The sequence below is a fragment of the Mus pahari genome, chromosome 17 (assembly GCF_900095145.1).
Source record: "Mus pahari chromosome 17, PAHARI_EIJ_v1.1, whole genome shotgun sequence".
In the NCBI taxonomy this organism is placed as follows: Eukaryota; Metazoa; Chordata; class Mammalia; order Rodentia; family Muridae; genus Mus; species Mus pahari.
The window spans coordinates 62,718,559-62,737,343 of NC_034606.1; the positions used below are offsets into that span (position 1 = coordinate 62,718,559).

Here is an 18,785-nt window from a genome sequence, read left to right on the forward strand (position 1 = left end):
TTCCCTGGGGGAGGAGGGATGGACTCATAGACTTCCGGATTCCCTGGGGGTGGGGGGATGGACTCATAGACTTCTGGTTTCCCTGGCAGGAATGAGAAATGCAATGAGAACTACACTACTGACTTCATTTTCAACCTGTACTCTGAGGAGGGGAAGGGCATCTTCGACAGCAGGAAGAACGTGCTTGGCCACATGCAGCAGGTAATGAGACTCCCAGCCCATCAGTTACCAGAGCCCCCAAAAGCCAAAGAGTTCCCACTGGATAGCCCCAGTTACCTCATGGTTACCGTGGAACAAGGTTAGGTCATAACATCAAAACAACCTTATCTTAGACACAACTTGTCTTACTCACTGTCCTTTTGCTGTGAAGAGATACCATGACCAAGGCAACTCTTATAAAAAGAAAGCATTTAATTAGGGGCTTGCTTGCACTTTCAGGCTTAGTCCATTATCGTCATAGCAGGGCACATGGCTGTACACATGGCAGCAGGCGCATCACGTCTGGAGTGGTAGTTGAGAGCGACATCCTAGTCCATAGGCTAAGAGAAAGACTCTGAGCCTGGCTTGGACTTTATGAACTTTGCTCTGTACACTGTAGGAGCTTAACATCACCTCAGTCAACCTCCCTGTCGATGCTAACAAAACCTCTCGGAAGACACATGTCCCCCAGGGGATCTCCAGTTGAGGACCAGTGATTCTGATGAGGAAGAGGGGGTCCAGGGAGAAAAACATTTTCAACACCACTTACCAGATGAGAATTAGAGCCAAGTGTGCCTACTTAAGATGGTTTTCCCACCGTACCTTCCCCTTTCGTCATGAGCCTGAGGACCGAGTGTAGGCACTTGTTCTTAACTAACTGGGCTTCAGGGGAAAGGCCTCTTACTGACTGGTACCAGTTCCAGATGACCCCAGCTCATGCCTCTTAAGCACCAACGTTCCTCTACCCACAAAGAATTCCCAATGTCTTGGGTTGAGGGAAGGTGCAGCTTCTGCAGAAACAGAGTGTTATTGGATGGATGGATATGTATGTACACACACACACACACTCCTATGTCCTTTTCTACCTCCCTCCTCCTTCTCTACCTGCTTTCTCTTAGTTCATAGAAAAACTGACAGACTAGTCTGAGGTCCTCCCCAGAACAGCTAGGTTGGGTTCCAGAGGACATTTCTGTATCAGTGATGCTGGTGACTGCCAAGCTGCCACAGTAATAAGCAGACAGACTGAAATGGGATCTGGCCCTGTGGAGTGAGGAGAGCCATGTGATTACCATGTCCTTTAACTGACTGTCCCTGCGCTTGATCACAGGCCAGCTCCCCTCGGGTCCCTTCAATGTCTCAGAATGTCCTTCCATGGTCTGACTTCCGTCCTGTAAACCCAAGGCCCATTCTTTTTGCATATTTAGACATCTGTACTTCATCAGGATCCTGTCCTCTGAGTTTTCTGATTTTCTCTCCCTCAGGGTGGAAGCCCAACTCCCTTTGACAGGAATTTTGCCACTAAGATGGGTGCTAAGGCTATGAATTGGATGTCTGGGAAAATCAAGGAGAGTTACCGTAATGGTATGTGGGGCAGGAGGGTGAGCCCCTTCCCTCTCCAGAGGTCCACTCCTCAGTTGATAGAGTAACTGACCATCCTTTATTCCAGGACGGATCTTTGCCAACACCCCTGACTCGGGCTGCGTTCTGGGGATGCGTAAGAGGGCCCTGGTCTTCCAGCCAGTGACTGAGCTGAAGGACCAGACAGATTTTGAGTAAGTCATTATTACATTCTAGAACCGCCTTCTCCCTTCTGCTCCCTGCCAAGCCCTACTTTCCATGGCCTTTTATAGTCTCCAGTGCTTTCCTATGGGTAGTACCACCTGTGGGCATTCCAGCCGCTTTTGCCCACCTTCTTCCCATAGGCCTTTGGCAGAACTTCACTGGGGTGCAGCAACATCACCTCACCATTACTTCATTTTTCTGTAGGCACCGAATCCCCAAAGAACAGTGGTGGCTGAAGCTGAGGCCAATCCTCAAAATCCTAGCCAAGTACGAGATTGATCTGGACACCTCCGACCACGCCCACCTGGAGCACATTTCCAGGAAGCGGTCTGGAGAAGCTGCGGTCTAGGCCTCTTTGGAGTGAGGGGGGAGGACCATCTGATCACAGTCAGCTCACAGCCCGGTAGATCTGAGTCCATGGCCTCTCAGTGCTCTAGCCCAGCCCCCACCCTGCTAGGTTTCCCTGTACTCCATGCCTGCAACCAGGATCAGCTGTGGCCAGGAGCTGGCGGAGGGGCGGTGAGTGACCCTCCTAGGTGGCTGTCCTTCCTCCCTCCCACTCCAGCTTCATCAGTCACACAGGCTGGGTCTCTAGTGCTACCGCTAGATTTCAGCTACTCGAGTTTTCCTAAAAATAAGCTTTATTTATTTCTTTGTAATAACAAAGAGTCTTAGGTCCCTTTACTCGTACCACAGTGATGAAGTGTAACTACACTAATAAATGCCAGCTGGCCACTGTGTTTTGGGTGCTCTTGTTATTATCTCCCCACAGGGACTGTGATATCAGCCCTGTGTCCCTCCCCGGAGAGCAGCATTCATGACTGTCCTGTGCACTTCTTCTTGCTGCTCACCTTGGTGTACCCAGAACACGGGACTGACCCTCAGCTTCCTCTCCCACTAGTCCCTCTATCGTATGTGCCTGTCTCCGAGCATGAAGTGATGGTTTATTTCTTGGTCACATACCCATTACCCAGTCTCACTTCTCCTAGCCATCCCACAATCTCTGCTCAAATCAGCATGGTTCTGACAGATCCTTTTCGGGGAAGACATGTGCATTTTGTAAGCCTGGACAGCAGAGACACCGGTGCTGAACCTGTGTTGTTGGTTGGAATACATATTTCAGAAGGATGTCAAATCGTACTTAGCTGAGATCTGTCTTCTGTTCCACAACAGAAGCTGCATCCTCTTTACTGAAGGATGGGCTTCCTATACTGTAAACTGTACCCCAGGTTGACAGGAGCATGCCCTATTTTTAATTTGAGGTGAAGATTAGTCACACCAGACTGTGACTCTCAGCTGCACATATGCCTATTTCTTCCAATCCATACAGCCTCCTCCTCCCCTGCTGAAGCAGGAAAGACACTTAGAGTCTTGTAATAGGGATCTGGCTGTCTGAGGTACTACCTTACAACCTTTTTAGCAGTTCTAAATGGGCTGTTGCCAGAGTCTGAGTTAGTGCTCACTGGCATTCTCGAAAGGTGAAAGAAAATAACATTAAACACCAAGTACTGTGCTAGGCATTCTACATGTTACCATTGAATCCCCAAAACAGCTTCATGAAGGGAGTGCTGACAACCCCCTTCAGAGGTGAGGACATTGTCCAGAGTGATTCAGGTCGAGATTTTAGAGTCTCACAAAACTGGGAGTCAAACTGATCATATGTTTTAAGCCAGGTGTGGTGGCACCTTTAATTCCAATACTCAGGAGGTAGAAGCAGGTGATCTCTATGAGTTTGAGGCCAGCCTGGTCTACAGAGTGAGTTCCAGGACAGCCAGGGCTACACAGAGAAACCCTGTTTCAAAATATTTTTTTTTAATATTTACTTTATGTGTAATGTGCATGAGTGTTTTGCCTGCTTGTCAGTATGTGTACCACATACATGCCTGCTGCCCACAGAGGTTAGAAGAGGGTGTCAGATCCCCTGGAACTGGAACTATAGACAGTTCTGAACCACCACATGGGTGCTGGGAACTAAGCCCGGGTCCTCTCCAAGAGCAAGTGCCCTTAACTAGTCAAGCTGATCTTGAAGCCATTCTGCTCCTCACACACTACCCAAGCCCGACCAACTACACAGAGTAGGAGAAGGAAATTGGGGAGGGGCAGGTGGGGAGAGGGGGGTTCAGGAGAGATGGAGAGATGGCTCAGCAGTTAAGAGCACTGACTGCTCTTCCTAAGGTCCTGAATTCAAATCCCAGCAGCGGCATGGTGACTCATAACCACCAGTAATGAGATCTGATGCCCTCTTCTGATGTGTCTGAAGTCAGCTACAGTGTACTTATGTATAATAATAAATAAATCTTTAGGCTGGAGCGAGCAGCCTTCATTCTCAGCAACCACATGATGACTTACAACCATCAGAACAGCTATAGTGTACTCACATACATAAAAATAAACCTTTTTTTTTTTTTTTTTTAAAAGGGAACAGGCCAATCCTCAAAAATTAAAAAAAAAAAAAAAAATCTGAAAACAAATGTAGACAACGACCCTTTAGGAAGAAAAACAACCTACTAAGTACACTCCCAAAGTCAAAGGCCTGTGAGACTGTGACTTCTGGATGCATTACTAGCCATTGACTGTCATTAGGAAGCAACTGAGAAACATGGAGCCCATGCAGACAAAACGTCTTGTTCCCAAGTACCCAAGTGTCAACCATGAGAAGGGAAAGGGCATCGTCTGTGATTCCCAAGCACAATGAAGAGCAGAATGTGCCTGGCTGCCTTTCAGAATGGCGGTGCCAGGTTCCATTCTGAACAATTCAGTCTTGGTGGGTAGAGTTGGGCTTTAGCATTTAATTTGCCTATTAGGCTAAGAGGTGCTGCCTACAGTACTGAATCTCAGCCTTGGAGACTTGACTTGTAGCATCTCTCTTATGTGATGTAGGGGACCCATGGAAGTGGAGGCTTTCTGTGCACTATGCCCTGGGGTAGGGGACTCTGAGGGAAGTGGAGGCTTTCTGTGCACTATGCCCTCACTCTCCTGATCACTCATGTCCACGATCACTTGTGGGGAGGAGAAGGAAAGGCTGAAGAGCCGAGCAATTTCTTCTAAGTGGGCAGAAGGGGAAGCAGGGAAAAGTAGAAACTGGAAGTGGCCAAATTTGCTTTTAGAATTATTTATTCTTTTTTCAAATGAGCAAACCCCAGCAACAGAAAGAACCAAAGCAGGCGCACGTTTTTTTGAGTTAGCTGCGTCAGAAGGTCCTATTCATTTGGGTGTAGTCTCCAGCCAGCTTTTTAAAAAGTGCTTTCCAACTTGCATACAGATCACTTAAGGTCAAAATCAACTTCATCTAGTTTAAGAACACGAAAAAGAAGAGCATTGTTCACAGAAATGGGGCTTTTTAGGGTAGGCAGGCCAGTTCCGAAGAACCCCTTTTGTATTCCATCCCCAGCTCCACTTACCCCACCATTTTCTATAGCTCAATAAAAAAGCAAAGGTTCCAAGAGAATAGGAAAAAAACAAAAACAAAAAAAATTTGCGGACTTGTAAGGAATGAAGCTCTGTGGAAAGGGCCGTGCGGCCCACCCACCCTCCACCCTACTAGAGAGACCTTCATCTGAGGTGTGGGATGCTGGGATGCTTGCTCAGCCCACCCACCCTCCACCCTACCAGAGAGACCTTTATCCGAGGTGCGGGATGCTGGGATGCTTGCTCAGCTCATTAATGTAAAGGAGTTTTCAGGGAAAGAGCCACATCAGAAGGATGGCCTGGCAATTCTGGGACTGCTGGGAATTCGTGTCTCTTTTTAAGGGGAGCAGTCAGGTATCCCCGTGAAGTCCCAACTACTGGATAACTAGCCCCTGGGTACCATATGGAAGTGCTCCTGAATGCCAAATTCTGTGTCTATACCCCACCTGAAGTTCAAGCACTCATCCTTGGAACATAATTCTTGTTAACTGGGGTGTGAATTTGTTAACCGTCACATCAACTAGAACTTTTCAGAAGCAACTCTGTCACCGTGCTACACCACGGCCCCGAAGGGAACTGTACACTCTAAGAACTAGACATCTTCCTAGGAAATGGGGTTACACTGGTGACTAAAGTGTCCTAAGGGACTTGGGGAAGACTTTTGCAGAGCTGAATATAAAAAAGCAACTAAGCAATAACACAGCAAACAGAGGTGAGGGAAATGTTTTTGGTTTGGTTGCTTGGGATGGGAGGGGAGGCGATGCATACATCACTGTTATGGTGTTGCCTCAAATCTATAAACCACACAGCAGGAACACCTTCTTTTCTGTGTTCCACAACAAAGAGGATTGCAAGAAAGCCTCACCCAGAGCCGTCTGCATGATGGCAGCAATGCCTCCTCCAGGCTACTCCAAGAGTAACAGGTAGTCCTTCAAAGATGCTGGCAGTGGGAGACCCTTCACTGCGTCGGGCAGGTACTGGAGACCCAGGCTACGGCGCACAGCGTAGCGGGCGAGCGTTTTAAGTGTCCCGGGTGCTGAGCACAACACAGTCAGTTTTTCACACAGCTGCTGGTCTTTGGTCACTTCTCGGGGCATGATGCCATTTTTCCTTAATTCAAACTGTCCGACAGCTCTATGGAGGAGCTCAAAACAGGAGTCTTCTTTCTCTGTTCCAAGTCCTCTCACTAGCAGAGCCACCAGGCGGGAGATGGGTGTCTGGCCTTTTAAGTTGATGACTCTGACCTCAGCACCATAATCAAGGAGGATGCTGATACTCTCAAGATTTCCCTTCATGGCAGCCCAGCTGAGCGGCGTATCGTTGTTGTAATCCAGGGCATTGACCGAGGCCCCGCTCTCCAGGAGAGCCCGCACACACTCAGCATTGTTCTTAAAGGCTGCCCAGTGAAGCGGGGTGTCTCTGTTGCCGTCCAGTGCATTGGGGTTTGCGCCATACTCCAATAGGACCTCCACACAAGCCTCATCTTTCTCTGCTGCATAGTGGAGGGCCGTTCGGTTGTAACCATCCAGGGCATTGACCTGCAGAAAGGAAGGGGCTATTTTACACTGGGCCGGGTACTGGGAGAAGGGAGAGGCTGTGGGAGAGTCCTGTACTTATTCTCCCACCGCCTTTGTCATGCAATGCTCTCAACAATGCGGGAGTGTGCAATTAATTCCCTGCAAGTGAGCAAGATGAGATGAGGGACAGTAGAGAACTGTCTGACCTCGGCCAGCTATCAGGCTAACCAGTGCCCACCTGGGCAGGGAAGGAGGAAGGAAGGATGAAGTCCAAGTCTGCACTACTGCTCTGAGAGAAATTCAGCATTATTCTACCCTGATGCTTATGTGTGATTAATGGAAACCAGAAGGAAAAATGACAGAACTCAGTCCTTTCACTTTGTTGTGCTTTTAGCCCCACAGAGACTCAGATGACCTCACTGGCAGGAAGAGCACAAACTCCCAGTGCCGGGGTAGCAGCCGCCTCACTCAAACTATCATCATCTCCAAGTCCTAGTTCACGGAGGGCCTAAGAGCTCCTTCACACCCCAGGTCTTAGTTTGGGTTTCCATGGCTGTGAGGAGACACCATAACCAAGGAAACTCATCCCACTGGGGCTGATTTACAGTGTCAGAGGTTGGTGGAAGCACGGCGATGTCCGGGCAGACATGGTGCTGATGGTGCTGGGGAAGGAGCTGTGAGTTCTACATCTCGATGCACAGGCAGCAGGAGGAGCCTACTGTGCTTTATACTAAACATAGTTTGAACATTTATGGAACCTCAAAACACAAGAGATGAACTTCCTCCACCAAGGCCACACCTCCTAATAATGCCACTCTCTCTGAGCCAAGCATTCAGATACATGAGTCTAAGGGGACCAAACCTATTCAAGCCACCACATTCCATTCCCTGGCCCCCATATAGGCTTGTATCCATAACACAATGCAATATGCATTTACCCCAACTTCAGAAGTCCCCATAGTCTATCGCCGTCTCAGCAATGCTTAAAATTAAAAGTCTAAAGTTCAAAGTATGTTCTGAGATTCATGCAATCTCTTAACTGTAATCCTCTCTAATATCAAAATCAAAAAGCCGATCACATACTTCTAACATCACAGGATATACATTACCATTCCAAATGTTATAGTGAGGAAATACAGAACCAAAGCAAGACCAAACACCGGCTGAGCAAACACCAAACTCTGCCTCTCCATCTTCTTTCAGCCTTGTTGATTGTAACACAGCTCTTTTTCTTGGATTGATTCCACTCCCTGTTAGCAGCTTTCCTCAGCAGATATCCCATGGCTCTGGCATCTCTAACATCTTGGGGTCTCCAAAGGAACTTCAACTTTACAGCTTCTTGTTCCTATGTTTCCCACATATGATCTGGGCTCCTCCAAAGGGCTCGGGTCAGTCATCCAGCTCTGCCCTCTGTAGCACTCTAGACTCAGGCTGAGCCACTCCACTGCTGCTGCTGTTCTTGGTGATCATCCCATGGTACTGGCATCTACAATATACTGGAGTCTTCTGCTTCAACTAGACTTTACCAATAGCGTCTCATAGGCTCTCTTCATGATGCCACGCCTCAACTCCTTTGCATGACCCCTTCAGCCATAGGCTGTAAAGTAAGACAGAGGCTGCACCTTCACCAATGGCCTCTCACAGTGCAGAGCCTCAGCTGCTCTTCATGGCCCCTTCATGCCTTCAAAACCAGTACCACCTGGGTGACTCTTACACATTACCAAGCCCAGCTGCAGCACGAGGTGCAACCTTGGCTATCTCTGGAACACAGCCTCTGTGCTCTCAGAAAACACTTCCCAGAAGATTTCACCTTGGGCTGGTGAGATGGCTCAGCAGGTAAGAGCACTGACTGCTCTTCTAAAGGTCCTGAGTTAAATTCCCAGAAACCACATGGTGGCTCACAACCACCTGAAATGAGATCTGACGCCCTCTTCTGGTGTGTCTGAAGACAACTACAGTGCATTTAGTTAGTTAATTTTTTCGAGGCAGGGTTTCTCTGTGTAGTCTGGCTGTCCTAGAACTCACTCTGTAGATCAGGCTGGCCTCAAACTCAGAAATCCACCTGCCTCTGCCTCCCAAGTGCTGGGATTAAAGGCGTGTGCCACCACTGCCTGGTCAGTGTACTTATTTATAAAAATAAATAAATCTTTGGGTCAGAGAGAGCAGAGACTGTGCGGGGTTGACCAGAGTAAGCAGAGGTCCTAAATTCAATTCCCAACAACCAGATGAAGGTTCACAACCATCAAGACAGCTACAGTGTACTCATATACATAAATAAATCAATCTTTAAAAAAATTTCGCCTCAGAGATGCTGGTCTCTTCTTAATCACCACTAATCTCTGCTTCTAGCTAACCAGCATCAGCTGTCCCAGTAACCCCTTCTACTCGACTCTAAACCCAGAGCCACATTGCCAAGCTGCCGAGCTCTGCTGCTTTCCTGGGGGCTGGAACATGACCCCCTTTTTCTATTACATTATCACCAGCTTTCTCTTTTCTAGCTCCTTCAGCTTGGCTGTCCTGGACTGACCTTGGCTCTGTAGACTGACCTTGAACTCAGAGATCTGCTTGCCTGTCTCCAGAGTGTTGGGATTTCTATAAGCGTTTCCTTTTCACAGGACGGAAGTTTAGCTTGGTGGGATCTTGTCCCAAGGTCACCACTCCCTTAATTCCATCTGATATCTTTAACCTATTAATCTCCTTGAACACAAAATTTAGCTCCACCCCACTCCCTGGTGTCCTTTTGATCCTAAACGATACATTTTCCCTCTTCCTTTCTAAGCTTGCTACGCTTCATCAGAATGTCCTTCAGAACCAGAGCTTCCATGCTGAGGCTGGTCTGGTCTGAGGTTTTGTTTGCTAATCCAATATAAATCTCTTCACTTTAGCCTCAGACAGACTCTTCCAGACAAGGGTAAAAGCAGCCCCGTTTTTCACCAAATTATCCTAAGAACGACCTCTTGGTGACACACTATCATTTTTCTCCTCTGAAGCCCCTTGAGCCGCCCTCATAGTTGAAATCACCCTCAGTACAATGGTTTGCTTTGCTCGTGCTAGGATGGTTCATTAAGCCACAGTTACACATTCCACTGCCTTCCTAACCCACAGTCCCCGAATCCACATTCTTCCAAACAAAAGCATGGCCAGGCCTAATCACAGCATACCCCAGTCCTGGTACCAACTCCTGTCTTAGTTTGGTTTCCACTGCTGTGTAGAGATACAAGGAAACTCTTATAAAGGAAACTATTTAATTGGGGCTGGCTTATAATTTCAGAGGTTTAGTACATTATCATGGTGGGAAGCATGGCAGCATCCAGGCAGACATGGTGCTAGAGAAGGAGCAGAGAGCGCTACATCTTGATGCACAGGCAGCAGGAGGGGACTGCTGTGTTTTATACTAAGCCTAGCTTGAACATATGAGACCTCAAAGCCCTCCTACACAGAGACATATTTCCTGTAACACCACCAAATAATGTCACTCTCCATGGGCCAAGCATTCAAACACAAGAATCTATGGGGCCATACCTATTCAAACCATCATACCATACAATGCACTAAAGCAAAACCAAACCATTTAATGAGTTAACCATTTTATTTTGTTAACCCTCACTTTTCACTCTGGTCACTGGTATTAATCATTCAGGATATAACTAGTTTTTCACTTTAGGGTCATTTACATTGCAAAGAGGTCAATCATAACATTATAGACTAGCTATATCTATAACTAGTTTGTTTAATCACAAACTTATAGACAGAACATCATGGCTGTATGGAGGTGCTATGGTCGGACTGGGTTCTTCGGCTTATTGTCCAGTGTGTTTGGGACTTCACACTGGCTTGATGGCTTGTCACCTCAGCATATGTCACTTTCAGAACTGCTCACTGACAAACTTGCCACATTAATTTGTCATGTGTTTACTTATCGGCTGCAAGCCAGCAATCCAAACTTTCAACCTTATTACACACCCCTTTTATTTCTTTTTTTTAATAAAGATTTATTTACTATATATAAGTACACTGTCGCTGTCTTCAGACACTCCAGAAAAGGGTGCCAGATCTCATTATGGATGGTTGTGAGCCACCATGTGGTTGCTGGGATTTGAACTCAGGACCTTTGGAAGAGCAGTAGGTGTTCTTAACCATTGAGCCATCTCTCTCCTGCCCTACACACCCCTTTTATAGATGAGGCAAAAGGGTTTATGGAATACATTCAAGGTCACACAACTGCAAGCGCTTGTCTTGGAATTGGAATCCATGAAATCTGGTTCCAAAGTCCTTTTGGGGACGAGGAATTGTCAGCTTCAGATAAAATCTTGTTATATATCCAAGTTGGCGTCCAACTTAAGAGTCCGTCCAACTCAGCCCTCCCTGTGCTGGGATTATAGGTGAATATTTACCCATCATTCCTGGCTCAGAATCTATTCTTCTAATCATCCTTTACCTTATACGGCTTCATGCCAATACCAAGAGGCTACTTTCAAAAATTAAATTTGGATTTTTATCTTAAGATCCATTATAAAGACAATAAAATCAAGCTATGCTAAAACTAGCTAGTGGGAAAGGCAAACACCCCACAAGTGACCATATCGCGAGGAATGGATAGCCCCGCCGCGATCCTCTACAGAATCTCATATGTCTCACGGGGCTTAAAATTAATCAGAGCCGAGGAGCCTCTGTACTCCTGTAACTGGATAGTCAACAGGAGAGGGGCAACGGAAACATGACCAACCTGGGAGGTAGGCAGGGAAGGAAAGAAAGCAAACGCCTTCCGGGAGCCATGTCAGCTTAAGTGAAAGGAAAATAAGAAAGGCAAAGGGATATGAAGAATCACCTTGGAATCATATGGGTTCATGGTTACACCTTGCTTAGGTAGCATAAATGCTAATGTCACCATGGGTTACAAAGTAAGCTGGAAGGTGCAGAGAGAACATGAGGGCCGAGTCTTTATGACTTGTGTGCAGAAGCATTAAAAATGTCACTCACCTCCGCTCCCTTCTCCAGGAGGAGCTCTACGCAGTCGGCGTCGGACACCATGCAGGCACAGTGCAGGGGCTTCAGTGTGCCATGCGTGCAGTTCACGTCTGCTCCCTGTGGGAAGGAGTTCGAAGACAGAACTGACTGAGTGGAGAGGGGAGTCCTAAGCCTGACTATGCCTAACTGTGAGTACCTAATACTCTAGTAATGAGGCCCAATCCTCAAACCAGGGGTATATGGAAGAGGAAGAAAAGGAAGTTAGTTCCCTGGAGCAGGGGCTGGAGAGTTGGCTCCGTGGTTAAGAGCACTTGTTCTTGTGAAGGACCCAGGTTTGATTCCTAACACCCCTTCCTCAGGCACCAGGCACACACATAGTTCCCCAGACTAAGCCACTAAGTTTCTCTACAACACAGTCGGCCAAAATGGCCACCTGGACAAAAAGACCATCTACCTACTGTCTATGGCCACCATGCTCTGAAAGTCATAAAAATGAGTCTGTCAGACCAAGGCCGGAACTTTGGCTCTTTTTTGTAATCCAACAAATGACCCTCACCAACTATGAGGCCATCTTAATGTTCTGTTTGTAGACTCTTCAAGGCAGGCAGCCTGTGTCTCAGCACCATTCTGTCCGATAAGATTCAAAGTACGGCTTTCAAACCAGAGCCCGGTGACTCAGCAGCGGGGCTGGGATTAGAACACAAGGAAGTTCCTACCCTGAGTCTTCCGACCCTGCTCTGCTGAGAGCGAGCCGTCCGCACACCTTCCTTGGCAGGGGTACAGCTCTGAAGCACTTACAGAACTGGACTGAGAGAGGATTCTCAAGTTGTTCTAAACCATGAGATGCAGAGTAACTACATAGTTACATAGTTACATGTTCTAAAACATTACCCTGCTACTTCTCTTCAAAGTACACAGATTTTACAAAACCAAACCCTGAGAGGAGGGGTGTCTAGATACATGTTGTGAAGGGAGAAAGCAGGTGAAGCGTAACTGGGGAGAACATGTTTTAATAAACAGGCTAAAACCACCGATGAGCACAGAGCATGTGCTAAACCAAGGCTACATTAGCAGGGACCCCATCCCTCCCAACCCACCGCACCTCCACCCCGCCCCTCCACCCCGCTCCCTCAGAGGCCCGCTCTGCCAGCAGCAGCCCACTCACCCCCCTGATGAGGTCCTCTACGTTGTCATGTGGGAAGGAGCGGATGGCAGCGATGGTTCGGATCAGGCGTTCGGAGAGGGAATATTTGCTCTGAATGCTCTGCATAATATACCACATGCTGGAACTCATCAAGGCTCAGAGTGGGTTCACATGCTCCAAACTGCCTGAACAAAGTAGACATGTACAGTACCTTACCTCTTCTTACGGGTAAGCATTTTTTTTGGGGGGGGGGGGTTCCCACTATAAAAACAGATTCCAAGAACATCAGTGACTAATCGGTGTCATCTCTTGGGATAGTAAGGCACTAGGCTATAACAATTGTTAGGATGTTAAGCAAACCTGGACATTTTGACCCTTGGGTCCCACATTCTACTCTCTCATTTGACTAGGACAAAATCCCCCCAAGGGGTCAGGTTCTATGACCCTCCTGGAGCGCGACACGGCTTTCAAGGCTAGCAAGGAGTCCCTGAAGGCTGAAGAGGACACAACGCTCTCTTACTGCTCTGAACTTTTGTTATTTTTTTTATTGGCAGCACCTTCAGGTCCCTAACACCCCTGTCTTACAATATATGTATGCACTTATCATTGTTTCTCTGTCTCCTCTGCTCAGTAAAGCTAGCCACCACATCTCATACAACGTAGATATTTAACAAATACTGGCTGCTTGACAGACTATGAAAATGTGTGATACCTGTGTGGAACGGGAGGCAATGGAATAAACCTATCTTGATGATAAGTCATCTGTGAAATATTTTCAAATATTCAAAAGAGAAAAAAAAAACAAGAACTAAGGTAACATTCTAGATTAAGGGGGAAAGTAAGCATATAACCACGCTGGAATCAACACTAATCTATAAAACTTCAAGCCAATAAAAAAATACTTTCAGTTCTGGGTAATAAGCAGATTTAAAATAAAAACTTTTTTTTTTTCGAGACAGGGTTTCTCTGTATAGCCCTGGCTGTCCTGGAACTCACTTTGTAGGCCAGGCTGGCCTCGAACTCAGAAATCCGCCTGCCTCTCTGCCTCCCAAGTGCTGAGATTAAAGGTGTGTGCCACCACGCCCGGCTTAAGAGTAATGGGAGGGTTAAGTAGTGCCTGGCACATGCTGGTCCTCAATATAAATTTGTTAAATCCATATTTGACTTGGCACCACAGCATCGAGCACCCAGGATGGAACTCACCAAACCCCTGGGTTAGGTAAGTTGCTGTCAGGGTGTGGCTCAGAAGCAAAAGCTTTTACTGGAGAACCTACTAATTGTTTCTAATTACACATGCAACTACTAAGAAGTGCAAATCTGAAAGATATTTTTAATAATTTTGTAATATATATTTGCTTTTGTGATGGGTTATCCCTTTATACATTCGATAATGCAGTATAAACTCTAGTCGTTTCTTTTTGCTAATCAGTAGCCATTTACAGCTACTGAAGGTATATGAGGCTGTGGGTATGGCTATGTAGTGGTTGCTTAGAATTCAGCAAATCCTGTTTTTTCTTAAACTTTGTATCAAAGGGGACAAAAAAAAGCCATGGATGGGGTCGGGGAGAGGGCGCAAAGGTATATATAGTCCGGGTTTCAGCAATGGTGTTGGACAGAGCGGACAAAGACCAAGCTTTCTAAAGCGGAAGGCTTGACCTGATGTGACTGTGTTAAGTTTCTGGTACATTAAGCAGATGGCACTAAACCCCGCACTCATTTTACCGGCGTTCCTGGCTTCCAGGCTAAGAAGTCTTAAACTACCTTGAAGCTCCAGGTGAAACTGTGTGCCTTCAGCAAGGACAGCATCTGCTGTCAGGATAGATCAAGATAATCAACTTCCCCGTGGCCCGCGGGCCAGCAACCCTGCAAACTGACCCCAGGTGGGTCCTTTCCTCAGCTGTGACTCATTTGCTCCATGCCCTGTTTTTTCTCCTCCCTCCTATGGAATGTACAGAAAACTTTTTTTTTTTTTTTTTAAAGCAATGCACAAATACACTCAACAGACCCATCAGACCCTGCTCTGGGTCAGCTCCGGCCTCGCCCCCCGAGGTGACCCTTGGCCTGCCTGGCCCGGAGGCTCCCAATCCCAGGACGCCGACAGCTGGAAGCTCACAGCTGCCGGGTCTGGACGGACTGACAGACGGACGGACGGACGGAGAGGGGCAGGGGCCTGGGCAGCAAAGGCCAGGGCTGCGGCGTCCCTTGCGGCAGGGACCCCGGGGCGCTCGCAGCAATCCCGGAGAGCCCCGGGTTCGAGCCTCAGCCTGCACCCCAGGGCGCCGACCAGCCCCCCGCCAAGACCGGGAGCGGTGGCCGGGTCTGGAGGCACACAGGCCGGGCAGGCGGCTAAGGGGCGGTCACAGGCTGCGAAGCACCGGCCGGGGGGTGGGAGGGAGGCTGGCTTCACACCGTCCCGCACTCCCGGCCGCACTCACCAAGCCGCGGGGCAGATCGGTCCGGGAAGCCGCTGTCAAGGCGTGACCCGGAAGCAGAAGCGACTCGCATCAGCCCCGGGTTTACAGCGCAAGCCGGCCGAGTGCGTGGGCGCCTGCGCGCAGGCCAGTGTGAGCGAGCCGAGTGCGCCTGCGCAGACTGCAAGGCGACAGGGCTTAAACTTTCCTAAGGCCGCTTTCCCCTGTCGCTGCCTATAGGGCGTGGGCGCGATCGCTCACCCCTAGCTTCTGGCCTCCTGCCCTGGTCCAATGGTGGAGGAAAATCCCGAATTTTAAGCTTATTCTTAAAAGTCTGCGTCTGTGTCACCAGTGCATCCCACTAGTCTGCCTCCCAGAGTCTGTATCTGCAGACAGTCCTGGCACCCAAGTCCCCACAGTCTTCTCTGCTTAGCATCATCCATTTCAAAGTAGAGTTCAAGTGTCACATAACTGACAGCAAGCTGCCTCTTAATCTTGATCTGAGGAAGCCCAGCTGATTTGAACCACTTCTCTCCTCTCTTCTCTCTTCTCTCTTCTCTCTCTCTCTCTCTCTCTCTCTCTCTCTCTCTCTCTCTCTCTCTCTCTCAGAATTCACCCACTACATAACAAAAGCAGGTTTGCACTTGTACACAGCAGAGGGTCAAAGGATCTAGCAAGACAAAGTACTGTAACCTGGAGGGTGGCAGCCACCTCTCTTCGGAGGTTCTGGGCCAGCTCTAGTTCAATGACCCAGCACAGAAGGAAGAATACACGGTCAGGGCATTGGCTTTGAGACTGATATATTTCACTCAATTTCTCCGAGTATTAGCTTTCTCGAGTGTTGGCTGTAATAATTTTAAAATATACTTCTATTTCTAGAAAATTTGATTTTAAGTACAAAACAAAGTCTTGCTTCCCAAATGCTTTCTCCGTTGCCCAAATTCAAACTCTATATAGCTATCGTCATGGAACTGTACTACAAAATGGAACTTGGGAGCACTTCATTATAAAATTGCAAAGTCTACAGTGTCTGTTTTTTGTTTTTTTTGTTTTTTCTTCTTCTTCTTCTGGTGCCTCTTTCCTGAAGAAAGATAAGGATAATAACGATTCTCAATTTTAAATTTTAATATTTTTGTTATAAAAATATTCAAACAGAAAAATTAGAATAGTAACATGAATTTTTTTGGTTGTTTGTTTATTTTTGTTTTTAAAGACAGGGTTTCTCTGTATATCCCTGGCTGTCCTGGAACTCACTTGGTAGACCAGGCTGGCCTTGAACTCAGAAATCCGCCAGCCTCTGCCTCCCAAGTGCTGGGATCAAAGGAATACGCCACCATGCCCGGCTTATAACATGAAATTTTTATAACATTTCCAATTTGTAAAACATTGACTTTTTGTCACATTTAAAATCTAATATTGTTTTTGTCCTTTTTCCAATTTTATGTTGTTCTTGGTTTTCTTCTTTTTCAGACAAACTATTTAAAAAAAAATGTCTCTAATTCCTGAAGCACTGGGGATTTTTTTTTTTCTGAAAAGACAATTATATGTCTTGATGGTTGCCCTCCTTTCCCCAGTGCAATCCCCAAATTTATTGAGTGGTAAATACTAAAGCTTTTAGGTTATTAGAAAAAAAAATCTGTATTTTATAAATGTTGGGTCATTGCATTTTGCCAGTGGTGATAACATCGGCCACCCATCCAGGTTGTTTTGAGATGTCTTGGAGACATCGCTTTAGATTTGTCGGGACTTTTACTGAGTGTTTACTTCCTAGGGCCTCAGCTTTTTGGGGGACAGAGATGAAATGTGGTTCCTTTTCATTAAAGATTGGAAGACAAAGGATGATCGTGTCAAACAAGGTTTTTATGTACAAGGTGCATGGTGAAGAATAGTTCTACCCAAAAAGGAGACCAAGAGCACAGAGAAGGAGAGCTGTTAGCGCTTCAAAGGGGAAACAGTGCTGTTGACACCCTCCTGACCTTCCGCTCAAATATTCCTTTCTTCTCAAGCAAACGAGGTTCTTTGGCACCAGAGAGTTTGAAAGGTGTTCCCTGATATTGTCAAGCCAATAACCACATTATCATTTCTGCTTGTAAGTGGGAGAGAGCTGCAGAGAATGAACATATCAGAATTTCCATGGACCGGATTTGGGCCACAGAATAGGCAGACAACACGGAGTTGCCTATCGCCTAAAAAGCAGTCTAGAGGCATGGGGGAACCATGGCTGAAGTTAGGGAACAGACAAAGGAAGCCTAAAATTCACAGTTTACTGTAGACCAGCACTTCTGTGTCTCTCAAATTTCCTTATGAGGGCTGATGGGAATCTCCAAAGAATCCTTAAAGGCCTCAAGGGGGGGGAATCAGCTTTTACCATCTGCTGACCTTCCAAAGAGCAGCCCTCTGGGTTCCAGCATCCTGCTTCCTCCTGCTTTTACACAAGCAGATGGAAGAACAGCAGGCTAACAGGGAGGAGCGCTTTGGTGGTGTCGGTGGAGGGAGATGTCCTAATCGAGGAGAAAGCCGAAGGCTGGTGGTCACCAGCCATGGGCCCCATTGAGGGAAGGAGAGAGCAGTCTTGAACTGATTAACACTTTAGTGTGAAGATTTGAGAATATGACAAACATTTGATATTAGAAATATTGTAATTACTAAATCTAGACTTCCTACCCCCACCCCCCACCCCTCAGACTCTTCTGTAAAAGATTGATTATTAGGGACTGAGCCTACAGTAAAGTTCTACCTACTTTTCCATTCAGGAGCCAAAGAAGATCACCCAGCCCTAGCTCCTAGGTAAAACATTTGAAAACATGCTAAAAGCCAGAAGAACAAAATCACATTTTTGACCACACTCCATGACCTGTGCATTCCACATCTGAATCTCATTCCTGTGTGCTCCTTGTACTGTCCTTTGTAGTTTGAATAGAAGCAATTTATGAGGTTTTATTTGGGGGGGGGGTGTTTGTTCTGTTTGTGTTTCGCATGCTGTGTTTCCCATAAGACTTTTAGGTCTTCTCTCCACATGTTAATTCTAATTCTGCCCTTAGGAAGGGCCCAGTAGATGGTGTGAACTGGCAGACAGTCTAAGTAGTGTTTCTATTTTCAGAGCTGGGCATAAACTTGAGCTGGAAACTTGATAATGCTGTCATGGTTGTGCCCACTGCTGCTAGTGGCGATCACATGGCTTGTCAGTATCCAGACCCTGTAGAGGCCATGGGAGTGAACCAGCGTACAGATCTGCCGTCTTGCCTTTTAAGCCACGTGAGTTAATCCTTTTGGGAGTGAGACAAACCGTCCTCCCTCTCTTATTGTCTCCAACTATTTTCCTGACTTTATGCAGATCCTCTGGAGCGACAGGAAACTGGAGGAGATGAATTCTGCATTGCAGGCTTCTAAGTGACAACAGAACGCCTTGCACAACAGTTTTCTGGTCTCTGGCCAAACTTCTCAAAAAAACCCCTGTCTCAGACTGCCTTCTTCAGGGTCACATGTCTGATGCTGGTGGCAGTTTTTCCCAAGTCCTTCCTAGAGACAGGTGACTTAAATGTAAGGAGGGACTTTTCCCAAATGCTCTTATCACCA

At 47.0% G+C, this 18,785-nt stretch overlaps 2 protein-coding genes across 3 annotated transcripts in view; one reads left to right on the forward strand and one right to left on the reverse strand.

Annotated features, from left to right (window-relative positions):
- Pfkm (phosphofructokinase, muscle) overlaps positions 1 to 2,501 on the forward strand; it is a 24,181-nt gene extending 21,680 nt beyond the window's left edge. Inside the window, exons 20-23 of the mRNA XM_029547875.1 lie at positions 70 to 201; positions 1,461 to 1,560; positions 1,646 to 1,751; positions 1,966 to 2,501. Coding sequence (XP_029403735.1) covers positions 70 to 201; positions 1,461 to 1,560; positions 1,646 to 1,751; positions 1,966 to 2,110 — 483 coding nt within the window. The 3' untranslated portion in view covers positions 2,111 to 2,501. The remainder of the gene's footprint in view (positions 1 to 69; positions 202 to 1,460; positions 1,561 to 1,645; positions 1,752 to 1,965) is intronic.
- A 2,373-nt stretch (positions 2,502 to 4,874) lies between these two features.
- On the reverse strand, positions 4,875 to 15,322 carry Asb8 (ankyrin repeat and SOCS box containing 8). 2 transcript variants are annotated; one of them, XM_029531124.1, is made up of 4 exons: positions 15,234 to 15,312; positions 12,820 to 12,983; positions 11,667 to 11,771; positions 4,875 to 6,707 (listed from the first exon to the last, which is right to left on the reverse strand). In XM_029531124.1, the coding sequence occupies exons 2-4, from the start codon at positions 12,946 to 12,948 to the stop codon at positions 6,075 to 6,077; spliced, it is 867 nt and encodes a 288-aa protein (XP_029386984.1). In that variant the 5' UTR covers positions 12,949 to 12,983; positions 15,234 to 15,312; the 3' UTR covers positions 4,875 to 6,074. The 2 variants fall into 2 exon arrangements, with proteins under 2 accessions (XP_029386984.1, XP_021072641.1); XM_021216982.2 differs by having other exon boundaries at positions 5,656 to 6,707; positions 12,820 to 12,979; positions 15,234 to 15,322.
- Positions 15,323 to 18,785: the final 3,463 nt, after the last annotated feature.